The sequence below is a fragment of the Netta rufina genome (assembly GCF_964035555.1).
Source record: "Netta rufina genome assembly, chromosome: 5".
NCBI classification, from domain to species: domain Eukaryota; kingdom Metazoa; phylum Chordata; class Aves; order Anseriformes; family Anatidae; genus Netta; species Netta rufina.
In genome coordinates, this window is record NC_140128.1 from 26,144,909 (window position 1) to 26,166,355 (window position 21,447).

General features: G+C 42.4%; 1 protein-coding gene across 1 annotated transcript in view; it reads right to left on the reverse strand.

Annotated features, from left to right (window-relative positions):
* The window catches only part of FMN1 (formin 1), a gene marked incomplete at its 5' end in the record, with an annotated part of 144,360 nt that overhangs the window by 106,259 nt on the left and 16,654 nt on the right, over positions 1–21,447 (reverse strand). Inside the window, one exon of the mRNA XM_084287272.1 lies at positions 13,630–13,691. Within this exon, the coding sequence (XP_084143398.1) occupies positions 13,630–13,691 (62 nt within the window). The remainder of the gene's footprint in view (positions 1–13,629; positions 13,692–21,447) is intronic.

The following is a 21,447-nucleotide window of genomic DNA, read 5'->3' on the forward strand; positions in this document are numbered from 1 at the left end:
CATGTGCTTCTAAAAAGACTGAAGAACTTACTTTCTGTGATTGTATGCAGTGTAGAAAGTTATTATTTTATTGCTCTTGCCCTTTGCTCTCATTCCCTAGTCTGCTACTCTGCCTTCTCTATTACTGGCCATGTGAATTTTCATTAAAGAGTGATGAACATTGGGATAAAAAATGTGTATCTATTTCAGGAAACATACTTTGAAGATAACCTTGCTCCCATTGTCTAGGAGTCTTAGAAATACTGAAATGGGTATATTGATACCATTTCATAGACTTTCAGTCTCTTCTTTCTCTTATGTTTTATTTTATTTTATTTTATTTATTTTATTTTTTATCTTTGTATTTTCACTGTCACATACTGCAAATGGGCTCCATATTAAACATGGAGAATTCCTTCATGAGGACAATGTAGCCAAGAGGAAGATTCGTAAAGACACACAATACATGCACAGTGGTGGAACCATTCATTTAGCAGCTAAGCACAAAAGACTGAAACGTTTCAAGTTAAGCAAGAGTAGTATCAATAATTAACCACAAGCTGGGAGAACTTCATCAGTAACAACACATGGAAACGCTGAAAAGCCTGAACAGCTCATTAGGAAAGACTGACTAATAAACCCTGGCTGACCTTGGCTGCTCTTTTGGACTGCAGCTCAGTTTCACCAGACAGAGGCATACACGATATATGGATTTTCTTCTATTTGTACATGCTGGGACATGAAAATCCAGCGAAGAACACACAAAGCAGCTAGCCACATTACATATGCATTTAATCTTGTAAAGGTTAAAAACATTAATCTTAGCATCCTGAAGCAAAACTGTTACCAAAAGTCAGCATATTATCCACTACTTCAATGCAGTTTTGCTAAGAACTCTGGCATATCTGGCATATCTGGCTCTCAACACACTTCGTCACTGGCCCCCATAGTTTAATAGCAGATTTCAAAATTTGTAAAATACCTATCCTATGAAAGATTTCACATATGCACACACAAAACTGAAAGGTGCTGGGAAGGGGAAGAATTTTAAAAAATTTCTTAAAGATGCCTGCCTATAAGCATACAGGTCAGAAATTTTTCAGTTGAATCTGTTTGAAAAAAAATCACTTTTCTGTTATAGACTATTCTTAGAACAAGAAGATTTAGACAAAATACTAGATTTTAAAATGTTTTGATTTGGTGTTAAAGCATCTAATTTCTGCTGTTGCTTCTGAAGCTGTAATTTCACTTTCATATGTAAGAAAAAAACATTATAAATTGTCAAAATAAAAGTAAAATTACCCAATTCCATAAAAGAGCTTTTTTGATAAGGTTTCTGGCATGCAGCAACTTTCAACACTATTTATCATTACCTCTCTCAACCAAATTACAATTTTCAAAATATATCAGGGAGATATATTTCAAAATATATCAGGGCACCTTTTGTTATACTCAAAATACAATTAAAGAGCAATAGAGGCATTCACAAAAGGAAGCACACTGACCATGAGGAAAAAAGAATGAGAAAGTGAAAAGACATGGTCAGAAAAGGAATTGTGAAGCATAACAGAAGTTAAAAATAAATTTTTAAAAAGAATGAAGAAGCCATCACATAGGGAAAGCTTTATTTCTTCATTCAGTAACAAAGAAAATGTTTCTATACCTTCATGATCTCAGAATCAAATAAAAATCAGTTTGAAATTATCACACACTTTTGATTGGTGTTATGACTTTCCCTTTCATATGCCTTTTTCTGTGAAACTTTAAGGCTCTAGTCTTTAAACTGAGCTTGTGATAAAAAATTGTTTTCAAAGTTAAGCAAGTTCTTTTGTGAAAAGGAAACTACTTTCTACTCAGTTCTACATTTCAGCTCCTGAATCCTTTGTGAAAATTTCTTAGGAGATCACATAGGTTGCTATGAAAAACCCATGATACATTCTTTAAATGAGACCAGCCCATAATGTCATGGGCAGCTACACATCAGCCATTGACTATTTCCTAAATATCGATAATACAATCGTAACTCTGTTAGTGGCAACTACAGGCATGTCATTCTAAAATTTGCAGCTGGATACTTTAAGACATCTATTATTTTAGAACATTATGTATTATTATCACAGAATATGGTAGAATTATTATTATTGTAGAATAATGTTATATAATACATAAGACAATTGTATAATAATTCTATATACTTGCATTAAAATTATATAATATTTATATTTTATATATGATCTATGGTTTCTATATTATTTATCAAATAGCTAATGTTATTTACATCATTGTATATGTATATTCATACATTATTATATATCTCATATAACCACATGATATACATAATTATATATTATTCTTTTATATCATTTTATAAAAACATTTTATTATTATAAAAAGCTGTGATTTATGGCTAGAGACAAGCATTCTGGGTTGGGAAAGATGCAAAAGATGTAGTGAGTTGGTAGAAGCATAATGAAGTGTATCAGAGAGAAGATCCATGCACAGAGTAGAGAAAAGCTTAAAGACTTTGACTCCATAATCCGAAAGCAGTATTGCACTTCAGTGTAACTGAAGAGGATTTCAATACCTTTGTTCTAAAGGAAATATTAGGGAAAAGTAGTAACTTCTTTCCACACATTTTATCAAATTAGTTTACAGGAAAAAAAAATAAAACTATACTGTGCCCTTGTGTTGGATTAATGATTAAGTACTACAACTGAATTCTGCATTCACATTATTTCCTTCATTTTGTGATTCAGTAGTCCTATTACAACATTTTGATTTAAATATTAAATCAAAAAAAATCTTAATATAAGACATTTTCATCTATCTGGTTATTAGATACTGTAGACTTGGTTCTACAGGGAAAAACAGCCTGATTTTTTTGACGCACCTCCCCTGTGAAGAGGGACTGAGAGAGTTGAGGTTGTTCAGCCTGGAGAAGATGATGGGGAGACCTCATAGCAGTGGCTTCTCAGGGCTTAAAGGGGTCCTGCAGGAAAACTGGAGAGGGACTCCTTGTGAAGGGGTGCAGTGACAGGACAAGGGGGAATGTCTTTAAATTAAAAGAGGGTAGATTTAGATTAGATATTTGGAAGAAACTCCTTTCTCAGAGGGTTCTGAGGCCCTGGAGCAGGTTGTCCAGAGAAGCTGCAGATGCTCCATCCCTGGAAGTGTCCAGGGCCAGGCTGGATGGGGCTTTGGGCAACCTGGTCTGGTGGGAGGTGTCCTGCACACGGCAGGGGGGTGGAACTGGGTGGTCCCTAACAGTCCTTCTAACCCAAAGCATTCTGTGATTCTACAGTCTTATGACGATGATGACAGCTGCTATTTATGTACTGAAAAACTGAGCTTTTCCTTCGCCAGGTGCGCGGCAACCCCCGCGCCAGAGAAAGCCAGCGGCGGGCGGGGAGGAACGCGGGGCCTCCCCGCGGGATGATGTGGAAGAGCTCGGCCGCCATCTCGCGGCGGCGGCAGGAGAGGCCTTTCTACGGGAGGGAACAAAAGGGGCCAGTCTTAAAATAACATCGTTCCGGTTCTGGAAACAAGAGGGGTGAAAAACTCATGGAATGCCTTGAACAAAGCAGATAGTAAATGTAGTTGAAATCAAATGGGTGAAAATTAAGTATTTACCTCTACTATATGGCCCTTTCTCATGTGGATGTTTCAACTGAATTACAGAATCACAGAATTTACAGAATCACAGAATACTCTAGATTGGAAGAGACCTCAAGATCATCGAGTCTAAACTCTGACCTAACACTAACAAGTCCTCCACCAAACCATATCGCTAAGTTCAACATCTAAACGTCTTTTAAAGACTTCCAGGAACGGTGACTCCACCATTTCCATGGGCAGCCCATACCAATGCCTCACAACCCTCTCAGTAAAGAAGTTCTTCCTAATATCCAACATAAAACACCCCTGGCACAACTTTAGACCGTTCCCCCTCATCCTGTCACCAGGCACGTGGGAGAATAGACCAACCCCCACCTCGCTACAGCCTCCTTTAATGTACTTATAAAGAGCGATAAGGTCGCCCCTGAACCTCCCCTTCTCCAGGCTGAACAAACCCAGCTCCTCAGCCGCTCCTCGCAGGACTTGTTCTCCAGAACCCTCACAAGCTTAGCCGCACTTCTCTGGACTCTTTTAAGCACGCCCATGTCCTTCTTGTAGCGAGGGGCCCAAAACTGAACACAGTACTTCAGGTGTGGCCTCACCAGAGCCAAGTACAGGGGGACAATCACTTCCCTAGACCTGCTGGCCACAGTGCTTCTTATGCAAGCCAGGATGCCATTGGCCTTCTTGGCCACCTGAGCACACTGCTGGCTCACATTGAACCAACTATCCACCAATACTCCCAGGTCCTTCTCCGCCAGGCAGCTCTCCAACCACTCATTTCCCAGCCTGTAGCTCTGCTTGGGGTTATTGCGCCCCAGGTGCAGGACCCGGCACTTGGCCTTGTTGAACTTCATGCAGTTGACCTCAGCCCATCGGTCCCGCCTATCCAGGTCCTCCTGCAGAGCCTTCCTACCCTCGAGCAGATCGACACATGCACCTAACTTGGTGTCATCTGTGAACTTACTGAGGGTACACTTGATCCCCTCATCCAGATCATCGATAAAGATATTGAAGAGGACTGGCCCCAGTACTGAGCCCTGGGGAACGCCACTAGTGACCGGCCTCCAACTGGATTTGACTCCATTCACCACGACTCTTTGGGCCCAGCTATCCAGCCAGTTTTTAACCCAACGAAGCATACGCCAGTTCAAGCCATGAGCAGACAGTTTCTTGAGGAGAATGCTGTGGGAAACGGTGTCAAAAGCCTTGCTGAAGGTCAAGGTAGACCACATCCACAGCCTTTCCCTCATCCCCCAAGTGCGTCACCTTGTCATAGAAGGAGATCAGGTTCGTCAAGCAGGACTTGCCTTTCATAAACCCATGCTGACTGGGCCTGATCACCTGGTTGCCCAGTAAGTGCCGCGTGATGATACTCAAGATAATCTGCTCCATGAGTTTCCCTGGCATTGAGGTCAAACTGACAGGCCTATAGTTTCCTGGGTCTACCCTCTGGCCCTTCTTCTAGATGGGCCTCAGGTTTGCTAGCCGCCAGTCGACTGGGACCTCCCCCGATAGCCAGGACTGTTGATAAATGATGGAAAGCGGCTTGGCCAGCTCCTCTGCCGGTTCTCTCAGTATCCTTGGGTGGATCCGATCTGGCCCCATCAACTTGCATACATCCAAGTGCCATAGCAGGTCACCAACCATTTCGTCATGGATAGCGAGGGCCACATTCTGTTCCCCATCCCCTTCCACCAGTTCAGGGTACTGGGTATCCAGAGAGCAACTGGTTTTGCCGCTAAAGACTGAGGCAAAGAATGCATTAAGCACCTCTGCCTTTTCCTCATCTTTCGTAACTAAGTTCCCCCCCGCATCCAGTAAAGGCTGGAGATTCTCCTTCGTCCTCCATTTTGCATTATTGTATTTGTAAAAACATTTTTTGTTGTCTTTAATGGCAGTCGCCAGATTGAGCTCCAGATGAGCTTTGGCCTTTCTGGTTTTGTCCCTGCACTGCCTCGCAACATCCTTATAGTCCTCCCGAGTGGCCCACCCTCTTTTCCAAAGATTGTAAACCTTCTTTTTTCTCCTAAGCTCAGGCCACAATTCTCTGTTGAGCCAGGCCGGTCTTCTTCCCCGCCAGCTGGTCTTTGGGCACGTGGGGACAGACCACTCCTGCGCCATTAAGATTTCCTTCTTGAAGAGCGCCCAGCCTTCGTGGACTCCTCTGCCCTTCAGAACCGCCTCCCAAGGGACTCTACCAACCAGTGTCCTGAACAGTTCAAAGTCAGCCCTCCGGAAGTCCAACACAGTGGTTTTACTGGTCCCCTTCCTGGCTTCTCCAAGAGTGAAGAACTCTACCATTTCATGGTCAGAGGGGCGAACCAGGTTGGGAAGCTTTCTGGCAATGTCCCTGACCCTGGCCCCAGGGAGGCAGCAGACTTCCCTACGGGTAGGGTCAGGCCGACAAATAGGTCCCTCTGTTCCTCTGAGAAGGGAGTCACCCACAACAATCACCCTTCCTTCTTTGTTGGTGGAGGCAGTCCTGAGACGTGGAGTCGACTTCCTTGCCCTAGGCATCCTCCTGGGTAGACTTTCTACCTCTTCCTCAGCTACCGGTCTCTCAAGCTCCAGGGCCTCAAACCTGTTGCATAAGGGCACCTGGGGAGGTGGGGCCAGTGGGGGAGGGCATCACCTGCGATGTCAAGCAGGGACCTGTTTCCATTCCTCCTCAACTCCTAGGTCCCCTGCCTCTGCCCAACAGCAACAGGGCAGGGGGTCCACCCCCATTTGGGGTGTCTCACCCTGGTACCTGTCCTTCAGGCCATGCAGGGACTTCCTACAGAGCGCACTGTGTCTGGTGGGACCATTGCAGCGGAGCTAGCAGTAGACCACCGTTAGAGGAATTGTTCATATGGGTGGGGGGGAGTGCTCTGCCCTTCCTGCGCACCCTGCCTGCGCTAACTGCCATGCCACTCCCTTCTGCCACTCCCTTCTGACGCACTACGCCCTGTTTGCCCGTCCTGGTCGCCGCGCTCCCTAGGGGCAGCTTTTGAATGGCCGGGGAGGGGGTGCTGCTGGCTCCGCCTACACCTCGTTCGCATCCCTCCGGAGGGCTGCCGGGTCCTGGCAGCTCCCTCAAGAGGGCTCGATGCCCGAAAAATTAGCCCTGCCCGTCCGATCTCCTGTTCTGCTGCAGAAAGCGTCTGCCCTCAGTTGATCACTTTCTCTCTGTGGATGTTTCAACTGAATTACGTACATTAACAAACCTGTTCAGAGATGTTATGCACTATTATGGCACAGATTTGTCAGTAATCCAATTGGTGTAATAAATATTTTGTAATCTTAATTTAATTAATATACACATTACATGACTAGAATTGATTTCAAGTGACACCGAAAAAAAGAAAAAAGTTTCACTGTCATAAAGAGAGCACCATCAAATAACCACAGTAAGCCTTTCCGTCTTCCTTCCTAGCAACTGTTTTACATCCTTCACGACTGCCTCGAGCATTGACAGCAACCCTTTCAAACTCGTGGTATGGGTAAAACTCTGATTCCAATGAAGTTTACAGGTTATGACCATAGCAATAACAAACCTTAAACAATAAGAATCCATTCTGAATTGCTTTCACATACTCAAGGAAAAATATAACTTACAAAAAGAAAAAAAAAAAAAAAAGATTAGGTTACATACCCTTCAGGACAGAAGTGTAAGACACTTCATAATTGCTGAAAAGTAAACAGAGCTCTCACCAACAAGCCATCATATATATAAATTTCATGGGACGGATTATGCATAACTTATTATTTTCTCTGACATAGCTGAGGACTAACTGTTCTAGGCAAAGAATGTCTACAGTAACCTTAGTTGCTCAAAATCCAGACCATTCCAATTGAACAGTGCCCCCCCAGGCTTAATCGACTCAGCAGTGAAGATCCTCTTAAAAAACACATGCCTCTTTGAGCTTATCTACCACCTCTACAATGCTTTGCCATGGCCCTATAATCATAACACAGCTAGGATTTCATTGTTTCTTTTACCTTCAGAGGGCGGTTTAATAATTTCTTGAGAATCTTCCCACACACATACCTTCACGCACTCCTTAAGGTTTTTCTAAGCATTTTAGGAGCAAGAAAGAATAAGAGTCTCACTCCTAATCTTTAATACGGAAAGTATGATGAATAACTTTCTTCATAAATACACAATACAGGATTTGGATCAGATTGCAAAAGAGCTGGTTCAGAGAAATTTCTGTCTGTAGGTTTCTTCAGTGCATAATACAAAATCATATTTAACTCAAACACTTCCAATAGTCAGGATATCTACCACCATATTCGTCTGTTACATCTTTAAAGTATAAAATGCAACAAGGTATTACACTAAATCATGGCACAATATAACTTCTCTATGTGGTCCCATATTAAATTTTATAATGTGAAGTTCTACACATACAGTAGTATGTAGCAATTAATATATATTTTTTAATCTTAAAACAAGGTATTTTTGCCTTTCTTCACATAATGAAAAGACTGGAAAGACACAGACAATGTCTGATGTTTTTAATACACTCTATTTTTACCAGTGCAAATGCTCATAACATAAAGAATGAACAAGTATCATGTCCCTTTCCTGCCATATTTAAGTATTACAGACTGAAGCAACTTCAGGGAAAGGCAATAATTTTTAAATTAATTACAAAACCCAGAAAAAATTCCTATGAAATAAAATACAAAATAATAAAGGATAATAACAGAGGTGCAGAGAAAAAATGCTTTTTAGAATGTTTGAACATCACAGAAGAAAGAACCTCTCAAAGTGGATGGGCTGTAAATAAAAGGAAAAAAAGGGAAAAAACAAACAAACAAACACAAAAACACAAAAACAACACAAATGAAGATTATACCCTCTTCCATTTAGAAAACTACTAAAACTTAAAAGCAGAACTATTTATGATTTACCAATGCAACATACCCACGTAAGCGGCATCTGACTGTCAGATTATATTCACAATAAAAAATAACATGCTGCCGTAAGAGTTGACATTCTCTTCAGAGACTGAATAACTAGGCGTTGACCTTCCTTTGACATAGGACATACCAAAATACAGGAATTCAGTACCTCCGTCCTAAGTGTTTTTCAGATTATTAGTGTGTCACTATATAGAGATTTTCATATTGCATTTTTTATGTTCCAGATAATTAAAGAGCTCTGAACAATTGTATATACAAAAAGGATGCATCTACAAAGGGTCACATTCTAGTACAAGGAATTCATTGTCAAGGACATACAGGGAAAAAACTGGAACACTGTTCAGAGGGTCAGAAGTCACAAAAGCATGTGATATTGTAATTTATTCATTGGTATATATATTGTATTGGTATATACCTTAACCTGAGTGCAGACTGTTTCAGGAAAACCTTAAAATACTAACTGCTGGAAATGGCGTATTTGGGTAGCATTTCTGAGCAGTTTAGTTAGCATGCATCTTTTATGAACCTGACACCTTATACCAGGCTGGGCTGAGGTCCAAAAATCAAGAAGCACACTGCTAAGGAAGGGGCATGGAGGCAGTGGTAGTAGAAACAACGAGTAAGAGACAATGAAGGCACTCAGATTTGCCAATGAAAAACAAATCAAATACAAACCCACTGTACAGGAAGAAGGCATTCTTACAGTCTGCATTTTATGCTGTTTTCCAGCACCCACTGCTGGACACTACTGGAAACAGAATATTTGCTCCAACTTGTCTTTGATATAGGAAGTTGCTATTGTCATTCAATATTGTAAAATGAAAAATTACACTATATCTCAGAAATCATTAACCTTATAAACAGAACTTTGTGTAAGGTCTTGTGTGACTTTTTAGTAACTCCTAAATTGAATTCAAAAAGCCTTGTTTGAATTGCATCTTGCGTACACTTACTATTTTTCTGCATCAATTATTTTTCTGATCACTGTGATATAGATATTACACATCACTGTTATAACCTAAAAGGCTTACAGAACAGTTCTATAGCCTTTTCTGGTTTGGAACTAAATAGTCTAAGATAAAACAGTGTCAAGCATCAAGATAATCACCAAACAAATGTATAAAATATAAGTAAACAATCTGTCAGAAATTGCCACTATATCACTCTTCCACTTCATGAACAACAAATATTTGCATTTTAGCTCATTCAAATTCTATTTACATACATATGTATATAAGATGGTGAGATTTTATGGTGTACTTATTGTTAAAATTTACTTCACAATTCCACCTGCTTGGAAATGCCCCATTCACAATTTCCTTGCTACTAAACAAGATAACAAAGAACTGCACTTAAACAACAATACCTGAGAAAAACTAATAATCTGGGTAAAAAATAATAATCTGATTTGAAAGAGCATATTTTTATTATTCAAAGTTATGAGCAGCAAACAAACAAATCTGTTTCTCCTGCAGGTTCTTGCAAATGTATTCTTATGGAAAACAATATGTGCAACACCAGTGCTATTTTAATAAAAGGTGAAATTCAGAACATTGTGTTACAACTAAAATATCTGAATTTCATGAAAAGTGAAAGAAAGAGAAAACACTCCAGTAATAAGGTCATGGCAATCTTCAGTCTTCCTGGACTGCTATGAGTACCTGCCTCCTCTGCCACTACTATTTCCAGGGTTGCTGGAAATGTGCAAACACAGATTTGTTTCTCACCAAGACTAAGTATTGTTTGAAATAACCTCTAAAAAAGAATAAACCCCCTTTCCAACTCTGTACTGTTCTTGTGTGGGAGAGTTACACTGTTCTTTGTAACAGTTATTTGAAATGTTTATTGTACATTATTGCTATATTTACTTCAGTGCCAGCTTGCATTTCCCTGTGCTGAATTTCAAAAGATGCTTAATAGGGAAGAGTGCACTCACTGCACACAACAGACTCCTCACCTATCCTTTCCATGCCACCAGCTGCTACCATCGTTCCACCCTGTCTGCTCAAACAACTCAGACTCTCAGACTTCTCAGTTTAATAGGTTTTATACTATTATGGCTGGGAACGACAAGGTCGAGTCCCTTTGGGTTAGGATCGGCAGGGACAACAAGGCTAGTGTCCTGGTCGGGGTCTGCTATAGACTGCCGAACCAGGATGAGGAGACGGATGAGGAAATCTACAGGCAGCTGACAGAAGTTGCAAAATCGTCAGCTCTTGTACTCGTGGGGGACTTCAACTTCCCTGACATATCCTGGAAGCACAACACAGCCCTGAGAAAGCAGTCTAGGAGGTTTCTGGAGAGCGTGGAAGACAGCTTCCTGACGCAGCTGGTTAGTGAACCTACCAGGGGTAGTGCCCCGCTAGACCTTCTCTTCACAAACAGAGAAGGACTGGTGGAGGATGTGATTGTCGGGAGCTGTCTTGGGCAGAGTGACCACGCAATGGTGGAGTTCACTATTCTTGGCGAGGCCAGGAAGGGGACCAGTAAAACCGCTGTATTGGACTTTCGGAGGGCTGACTTTGAGCTGCTCAGGACACTAGTTGGTGGAGTCCCTTGGGAGGCAGTTCAGAAGGGCAGAGGGGTCCAGAAAGGCTGGGCACTCTTCAAGAGGGAAATCTTAATGGCGCAGGAACGGTCTGTCCCCAAGTGTCCAAAGATGAGCTGGCGGGGAAGAAGACCGGCCTGGCTCAACAGAGAATTGTGGCTTGATCTTAGGAGAAAAAAGAGGGTTTATAAGCTTTGGAAAAGTGGGCAGGCCACTAGGGAGGACTTTAAGGATGTAGCGAGGCTGTGCAGGGACAAAATTAGGAAGGCTAAAGCTCATCTGGAGCTCAATCTGGCTACTGCCATTAAAGATAACAAACAACGTTTCTATAAATACATCAACACAAAAAGGAGGACTAAGGAGAATCTCCATCCTTTACTGGATGCGGGGGGAAACTTAGTTACAAGAGATGAGGAAAAGGCGGAGGTGCTCAATGCCTTCTTTGCCTCAGTCTTTAGCGGCAATACCGGTTGTTCTCTGGATACTCAGTACCCTGAGCTGGTGGAAGGGGATGGGGAGCAGGATGTGGCCCTCACTATCCATGAAGAACTGGTTGGTGACCTGCTACGGCACTTAGATGTGCACAAGTCAATGGGGCCGGATGGGATCCACCCAAGGGTACTGAGAGAACCGGCAGAGGAGCTGGCCAAGCCACTATCCATCATTTATCAGCAGTCCTGGCTATGGGGGAGGTCCCAGTTGACTGGCGGCTAGCAAATGTGACGCCCATCTACAAGAAGGGCCAGAAGACTGACCCGGGAAACTACAGGCCTGTCAGTTTGACCTCAGTGCCAGGGAAGCTCATGGAGCAGATCCTCCTCAGAGTCATCACGCAGCACTTGCAGGGCAAGCAGGCGATCAGGCCCAGTCAGCATGGGTTTATGAAAGGCAAGTCCTGCTTGACGAACCTGATCTCCTTCTATGACAAAGTGACGCGCTGGGTGGATGAGGGAAAGTCTGTGGATGTGGTCTACCTTGACTTCAGCAAGGCTTTTGACACCGTCTCCCACAGCATTCTCCTCAAGAAACTGGCTGCCCTAGGCTTGGACTGGCGCACGCTTCATTGGGTTAGAAACTGGCTGGATAGCTGGGCCCAAAGAGTCGTGGTGAATGGAGCCAAGTCCAGTTGGAGGCCAGTCACTAGTGGCGTCCCCCAGGGCTCGGTGCTGGGGCCGGTCCTCTTTAATATCTTCATCGATGATCTGGACGAGGGCATTGAGTGCACCCTCAGTAAGTTTGCAGATGACACCAAGCTATGCGCATGTGTCGATCTGCTTGAGGGTAGGAAAGCTCTGCAGGAGGATCTGGATAGGCTGCACCGATGGGCTGAGGTCAACTGCATGAAGTTCAACAAGGCCAAGTGCCGGGTCCTGCACCTGGGGCGCAATAACCCCAAGCAGAGCTATAGGCTGGGAGAGGAATGGTTGGAGAGCTGCCAGGCAGAGAAGGACCTGGGAGTGATGGTGGATAGTCAGCTGAATATGAGCCAGCAGTGTGCTCAGGTGGCCAAGAAGGCCAGCAGCATCCTGGCTTGTATCAGGAACAGTGTGACCAGCAGGGCTAGGGAGGTGATCGTCCCCCTGTACTCAGCTCTGGTGAGGCCGCACCTCGAGTACTGTGTTCAGTTTTGGGCCCCTCGCTACAAGAAGGACATCGAGGTGCTTGAGCGGGTGCAGAGAAGGGCGACGAAGCTGGTGAGGGGCCTGGAGAACAAGTCCTACGAGGAGCGGCTGAGGGAGCTGGGCTTGTTCAGCCTGGAGAAGAGGAGGTTCAGGGGCGACCTTATCACTCTCTATAGGTACCTCAAGGGAGGCTGTAGCGAGGTGGGGGTTGGTTTGTTCTCCCACGTGCCTGGTGACAGGACGAGGGGGAATGGGCTTAAGTTGAGCCAGGGGAGTTTTAGGTTAGATGTTAGGAAGAACTTCTTTACTGAAAGGGTTGTGAGGCATTGGAACAGGCTGCCCAGGGAAGTGGTGGAGTCACCATCCCTGGAAGTCTTCAAAAGACGTTTAGATGTAGAGCTTAGGGATATGGTTTAGTGGGGACTGCTAGCGTTAGGTCAGAGGTTGGACTCGATGATCTTGAGGTCTCTTCCAACCTCGAAATTCTGTGATTCTGTGATTCTGTGATATGTCCTGGCCTTTCTGCAGACATAAATAAACATTCTGTAATACAAATACTCTAATTGTACTAATCTGATGACCGCTATATGTGATCTGCTTAATGAGAAGTATGTTTTGGTGAGAAAGAGTGAGTAGTTAAATGTCAGTGCTCTAATATGATAAGCAAATGGAAAAGTACTGCTTGCTGAGATAGACGGAAGAATGTCTTCCATGCTAAATGAGTACAACAAACAAAACTATGAAAAGGAAGTATGAAAAACTACTTTTTGCCATCCTATGTGAGCACATGTATGGATTTTAACTAAACTAATTTTAACTGAATTGACAGTCAACTGAAAATTACTTTTATAAAGAAAGGAATTTTTATTATTTGAAGGTAAATATATGTTGCACTATTTAAATCTGTAAATCACAGTCAGAGAAAGGAAAAAAAATATTATAGAAGTATACCTTTAATGTTTCAATTTCCTCTTTGTGTTCCCTCTTTAAATGCAAAATGGCAGCTTGGTACTCTGTAAAGATAAAAAAGAACATTCCATTAGAGTCAGAAACCAACATGACGTCTTAAGCATAGTGTATTTCATACTACACCGTGAGGTCCGGAATGCAGATGCAGGCTCTCAAATAAAAGACCTTCTGCAAATGCTGATGGAAAATTAAATGCAACGTTGTAATTAGCATTTTTGTTCTGAGACCCCATGATAAGATTTTCAGTGGTCTTACTGAGAACAGAGGATAAAGCAAAGAGGTATTCCATGCTGAGAGGAAAAGGTGGGGTGGAGATATTTCAGACTGGAACAACAAGAAGAAACAGAAGGGTTAGCTTTGCAGATAAAAGTAGAGCTGATAGGATATATTATGACATACATGCATTCATACACACATACGTTCTAAAAAAAGCGTATATTAAATGAAATTATTTAAACTGAACTGTAAATATATGACCACTAAACACATGCAAATTGGATACAGGACTAATCACAAATTCAGACAAAGACCTGAAAAAGTACCCAACAGCAAGAGATACAAAAAATTCTTAAATTTGTCATATGAAGCTTAATTGCAGAGATTAAGTAATTTCTGAGGGAAAATATACTACATACTACATAATTCTTTTTAATTTGGAGAGGCTATAACAAAACCCAGAAAATGAAACTTAAAGCCAGGGAAATTTATGTCAGCAATGAAAAATTGAAAACACTGAGCACTGATTATATAGTTTTAGAGGTGACTGTAATGTAGATTTACCAAACAAACCTCCAGAAACTGTATCTCATGCTATGGTGTCCCTCACTCCATACTGGCTACATTTGACCGAAAAAGAAAGAAAAGAATTTTCATTACAGTTGTGTAATGATTTAAGAAAAGCCTGTCTCCTGTGAGACACTGGTCCAGATGCTCTAGCCATTCTAAACAAGCAACTGGAGTTCATTCTATTAAGGCTCCACTCCCATCTGCTTCCAAATCAAAATTTATCTGATGGTTCATTTCCAGTTCCCTGGCTAGCTTCTGCTTCCTGAACTAAAAAAAAAAAAAAAAAAAAAAAAAAAAAAAAAAAAAAAGATTCAGATCCTAATTTAAACAAGGACTCAAAATAGTCCAAGGAGGTTAAATTTTACTGAAAACGTTCTCCAGTGCTACGTCTCTGGAACATAAGAACCAGTAAAACAGCATTAGATCATCAAAATATGGACCAAAGCACCAGATCAGTAAAATATTTCAGTGGTTCAGTGGTTAGGTGGTTTTCTTATTTTTCTTTTGAGAATACATGAGCAAAAAAGAAAAGAAAACCTAACCTAGTCATCACCCTGAAGTCTGTATGCTGAGGAACCTTTTACTTTAAAACTTTTTTTCCAAATATTTTGAGAGGCAGGTGAAGCTATATCCAAGCAACTGAATTGATAAACAAAACTGAAGGAAGCGTTTGATATTTTACAAGACGCAAAATAAAAAAAAAAAAAAAATCAATACTATAACTAGTCAGAATCACTCATCTGAATACCTCCATACTCTCTTACAAGGTTCTCCTTAGAACTTCCCAGCATGGAAGAACTGACTAACTGCTCTCTTTGAATTATAAGTGGTTAGATCTACACACTTTCAGATTTTATTCCATTAACTCGGAATCTCGGCAAGTGGCGAGCCAATCGCCTCACCACTTGCCGAGGTGATTGGCTCCAGCCGGGACAGACGCATTCTGCAGCGGAGCGGGAGATTGGACAGGCAGGGCTAATTTTTCCAGCACTGAGCACACTCGAGGGAGCCACCAGGATCCAGCAGCCCATGCGAGGGAGGTGAATGAGGTGAGAACGAGGCGTAGGTGGAGCCAGCAGCATCCCCTCCCCAGCCGTTCAAAAGCTGCCCATAGGGAGCATGAGCGACCAGGACGTGGTGCGTCAGAAGGGAGTGGTGCGACAGTTAGCAGGGCAGTTTCGCGCAGGCAGGGTGAGCAGGAAGGGCAGAGCGTTCCCCCCCCACCTATATGAACAGGGGTGGTGGAAGTGGCTCTCTATGTCAGAGAAAGTTTTGACGTCGCGGAACATGAGGATGGGAATGATAAGGTTGAGTCCCTATGGGTTAGGTTCAGCGGGAAGGCCAACAAGACAAGCATCCTGGTGGGGGTCTGTTATAGGCCGCCAAACCAGGATGAGGAGAATGAGAAGGAGTTCTACAGGCAGGTGACAAAAGTTGGGAAATCGTCAGCACTTGTTCTTGTGGGGGACTTCAACTTCCTGGATATATCCTGGAAGCACTGTTGTGCAGCCCAGAGAAAGCAATCTAGGAGGCTTTTGGAGAGCGTGGAAGATAGCTTCCTGATGCAGCTGGTTAGTGAACCTACCAGGGGAGGTGCCCCGCTAGACCTTCTCTTCACAAACAGAGAATGTGGTGGTTGGAAACTGTCTTGGGTAGAGTGACCATGAAATGGTAGAGTTCTCCATTCTTGGAGAAGCCAGGAAGGAGACCAGTAAAACCACTGTGTTGGACTTCCAGAGGGCTGACTTTGAACTGTTCAGGACACTGGTTGGTAGAGTCCCTTGGGAGGCGGTTCTGAAGGGCAGAGGAGTCCACGAAGGCTGGGCGCTCTTCAAGAAGGAAATCTTAATGGCGCAGGAGTGGTCTGTCCCCACGTGCCCAAAGACCAGCTGGCGGGGAAGAAGACCAGCCTGGCTCAACAGAGAATTGTGGCCTGAGCTTAGGAGAAAAAAGAAGGTTTACAATCTTTGGAAAAGAGGGTGGGCCACTCGGGAGGACTATAAGGATGTTGCGAGGCAGTGCAGGGACAAAACCAGAAAGGCCAAAGCTCATCTGGAGCTCAATCTGGCGACTGCCATTAAAGACAACAAAAAATGTTTTTACAAATACAATAATGCAAAATGGAGGACGAAGGAGAATCTCCAGCCTTTACTGGATGCGGGGAGGAACTTAGTTACGAAAGATGAGGAAAAGGCAGAGGTGCTTAATGCATTCTTTGCCTCAGTCTTTAGCGGCAAAACCAGTTGCTCTCTGGATACCCAGTACCCTGAACTGGTGGAAGGGGATGGGGAACAGAATGTGGCCCTCGCTATCCATGACGAAATGGTTGGTGACCTGCTACGGCACTTGGATGTATGCAAGTTGATGGGGCCAGATCGGATCCACCCAAGGATACTGAGAGAACCGGCAGAGGAGCTGTACAAGCCGCTTTCCATCATTTATCAACAGTCCTGGCTATCGGGGGAGGTCCCAGTCGACTGGCGGCTAGCAAACCTGAGGCCCATCTAGAAGAAGGGCCAGAGGGTAGACCCAGGAAACTATAGGCCTGTCAGTTTGACCTCAATGCCAGGGAAACTCATGGAGCAGATTATCTTGAGTGTCATCACGCGGCACTTACAGGGCAACCAGGTGATCAGGCCCAGTCAGCATGGGTTTATGAAAGGCAAGTCCTGCTTGACGAACCTGATCTCCTTCTATGACAAGGTGACGCACTTGGGGGATGAGGGAAAGGCTGTGGATGTGGTCTACCTTGACCTTCAGCAAGGCTTTTGACACCGTTTCCCACAGCATTCTCCTCAAGAAACTGTCTGCTCATGGCTTGAACTGGCGTATGCTTCGTTGGGTTAAAAACTGGCTGGATAGCTGGGCCCAAAGAGTCGTGGTGAATGGAGTCAAATCCAGTTGGAGGCCGGTCACTAGTGGCGTTCCCCAGGGCTCAGTACTGGGGCCAGTCCTCTTCAATATCTTTATCGATGATCTGGATGAGGGGATCAAGTGTACCCTCAGTAAGTTCACAGATGACACCAAGTTAGGTGCATGTGTCGATCTGCTCGAGGGTAGGAAGGCTCTGCAGGAGGACCTGGATAGGCGGGACCGATGGGCTGAGGTCAACTGCATGAAGTTCAACAAGGCCAAGTGCCGGGTCCTGCACCTGGGGCGCAATAACCCCAAGCAGAGCTACAGGCTGGGAAATGAGTGGTTGGAGAGCTGCCAGGCAGAGAAGGACCTGGGAGTATTGGTGGATAGTTGGTTCAATGTGAGCCAGCAGTGTGCTCAGGTGGCCAAGAAGGCCAATGGCATCCTGGCTTGCATAAGAAGCACTGTGGCCAGCAGGTCTAGGGAAGTGACTGTCCCCCTGTACTGTTTAGATGTTTAACTTAGCGATATGGTTTGGTGGAGGACTTGTTAGTGTTAGGTCAGAGGTTAGACTCAATGGTCTTGAGGTCTCTTCCAACCTAGAGAATTCTGTGATTCTGTAATTCTGTGAACTCCTTTTTGATATGCTTTTTGGACACAAACTGCTTATTCATTCACCTAAACTAGACTTAAAAAAACAGCTGCCTCAGGTCCTCAGAACAGTCAGTGACCCTTCTGGCACCTTAGTTATTTAAGGACTCAGTTTGCAGGGCATGAACCTTATGAACATTGTGACTTGAAGTTTAGCTCTTTAAGGTCACATGATAGCCAGAGCAAATAATAGGCTTTCAAAATGCTTCTAACAATCTTAACAAAAGATCTACTGTCTCTCTTGGACTGCCCAGTGCTCAACATTCTTTAGGATTTGGGTATGAACTTGTGCCGGCATAGACCTCTACTGCACCTAAAGCAGATTTTTCACTCTGTCTACCCACTCCTAACTCTCTGTTGCCTCTTCTCTTATGTTGCCATGAATGTTTGTGAAAGCATAAAATGATGGAAGAACCCTGGCAGATTAAACCTAATACAGCACAAAAAACAGTTAAAAAAAATAAAATTAGTTGTGCGTTATTTTTTGTGATAGACATTTTGCAAGATACCATCATTTTAAGTTATTTAAGTTCCAAAGTCCCAAAGGCATGTGCTTTTCATTACTCCTAGCTGAAAGTTCCAAAATAAATTCTTGAGATTGCTTTGTTTAAACTTTGTTATAAAATAGAAAGTAGAGATTCTTTTACAGTTTGCTTATTCCAAATAAAAGTATGCTTAGCAACTACTAGATTATAAGAATAAACCTAATTAGTTCCTTAAAATACTGTTACTACATAAAAGCAAGTGTGTCATACATTGATATACTATAACATATTTAAAACATTGTCTACTATGCAGTAAGTAGGCATTCTGCAGCATAAGCTTCTTTTGTTTCTTTCTACCATTGTAGTTTCTCCTAATTAAATAGTAAAAAAAAATACCTATTGGATAAAAAACAACACCCAATGAAGTACTGTTTTTATGGACTGTTCTTGGAGCCAGCTGAGATACAATGCTGCAACAAAACCTCCCAATACATGGTGCTACAATACCTTAATGACATTCAGACTGATATGGAAATAAATCTAATCATCACAGAAGCACAAAGTTACAGAATGGTTGAAGGCTGGATGAGACCTCTGAAGGTCATCTGGTCCATATTCCTTCTTCAAGCAAGGACACCTAGAGCCAGTTTCACACTACCATGTCCAGATGCATCTACAAGCACAAAGATTCCACAACTACTCCGGGCAATCTGTGCCAGGGCTCAGTCACCCAGTCTGATGTTCAGACAGAACCTCCATTTGCTGTCCATTGCCTCCTGTCCTGTCACCCAGCACCACTGAAGAGAGCCTGGATCTGTCTCCCCTTACAGACCAAGGCTGACCTGGTGTCAGGGTGTGGCTCTTTACTGCATTCCATGTCAGCACATCCCCTGTTTTATGTAATGTCAAGATTTTTATATTTTCTGAGGTTTTAAAATCTTTCATTATCCTGGATAACAGAAGACTGATGGTGGAAACATCCTGTTGTGCTTGCCTGGTCTACAAACAGCCTGCCAGGAAGAAAGTGGCTGTAAGGCATGAATAAGTTAGCCATCCCCAATTCAAACAGTACTCTGAAGGGCTTTTTAAACAAACAAATCAGATGGGAAATGCTCTTACCCTGACAAGTGACCACAAGCAAATTAGAATTTAATTACTGAGAAAACAATGAAAAATGTGAATGTTAGTCATTCACATAAGGCAAACAAGCGAGAAGTAAATAATCTCACTGTACAAATTCAGTTCCAACCAGCTCTAACAATTTTAATTTATTACTTCTCGTACACTTTTTTCTCTGTGTTGAGAGGAGATCGTCCCAGGAAAAATATTATAAAAGTTGGAGGGTTTTTGACCTACTTGGGCATACTCTTTACTTATGCAACTTGGTGCTTCCTTCAGTCAATAATTATAACCCACTGCTGCTAAAGCAAACCATCATAAGACTAGTTGTTTTTTTCCTGAGATACTGAGATAAAGCAGACAAAAATGTGGCATAGATATAGATTTTTTTTTTTTTTAACCTCTTCTGGTAGTTAGGAAAGCATTTTCTGTGTACCAGGATATTGAAAAATGTTTCAATAAAATACTTGCTTTAAAGTAACATTACTATTGGCAGGAAGCTAGACAGAGGCCTCGGTGAAAACTAACAATATAGACTAATTTTAACTTAGCTAATGAAAAAGCATGGCAGTGTGAAGTTTCTATTTTGGATGTACGTTGTTGGAAAATTAAACTGGTTAGTTATTGTAAAAACAGAAATCTCCTTCGTGTGAAACTTAAATTTCCACTTGATCCCATGTTTTGCCATTGGAGGTAGATAAGGCAGGTATATAAAGCAGTCTTGCTAATCATACAGATTCATCATCAGATATACTAAAGCTTTACTTGGACTTCATTATCATGAGAGTTATAATGATAACAAAATGGACCTTCCCTCCCTCTCCACTACTGTTTTTCTGTACTTTCATCCTTTACATTCACACTTCTTGCATCTATGGTTTGCTGTATGTATTTTAAATCCATTAGGCAACATACACCAACATTAAATCATGCAAGTCCTCTCTGCACATAGAAAGTCAAAGAGATGCCTCTTGCCTAGGTCAAATCACTTTTCCAAGTTCTGAAATCTATCCAGATCACATTCAGGGAAATAGTTAGCACCTAGTGAAAGTACCTGAGATTTACCCAGTCAAGTAGATTTCAATGCAGAGCTTCACTGAGTCATATTAGAGAAAAAATAGCTGTGTAAGTAAAAGATTGTGTCTAATTTGGAGAGATAAACTTGTTGTAGAACATTAAAACAGTAAAATGAGTTGGATTTCTTATGGGAAACTAATTTGGTTTCCAGAAGACACTACAAAGCAAAAGGAAATAAAAGTCAGTGAATTAAGTAAAAATATCTTATTTTGTTTGGGATTACTCATGTTATATATTTCTAATCTATGGAGGTTCAGGAACACATTGCAAAGTCTCTATTTTGTTCTTATTTCTCCAAGTCCCTGCAGAGGTAAACAAAACTGCCAAGTGTAGAGCAGCAGGACTGTGATGAAGGGCATTCTCAGGAAGCTAGCACTAGATTTACAGCAAAAGACCAGTTAGACGGGGGACTTAGCACTCTCATCGCTTGAAAACAGTATAGTTACAAAACTCATACCAGAAACCAGACAGTGAAAACACCTCAGGCCTCAGAAACTTTAAAGCACACGGGTCTAAACTTCTGAAGCCAAACACAAAAGCTTAGCTGAGTCTTACCAAAATAAAAATCTAAAAATATAGAACATATGACATATTTCAGCTCATATTACTTTGTGAGGAAATTCCTCACTGAAGTAATACGTAAGATGACTAGTCATATGTATACCATATGTATCCCAGTTGTCACTCTGAAATAAAAATCATTCAGCTTCATAATGAACAAAATTGTATCTGCATCGATCCATGCCAAAAGTCTATTTTGCCTAGTATCCTGTCTCTGACAGTAGCCAAAACGCAGGTGACATAAAAAAATAAATAAGAACAGGCA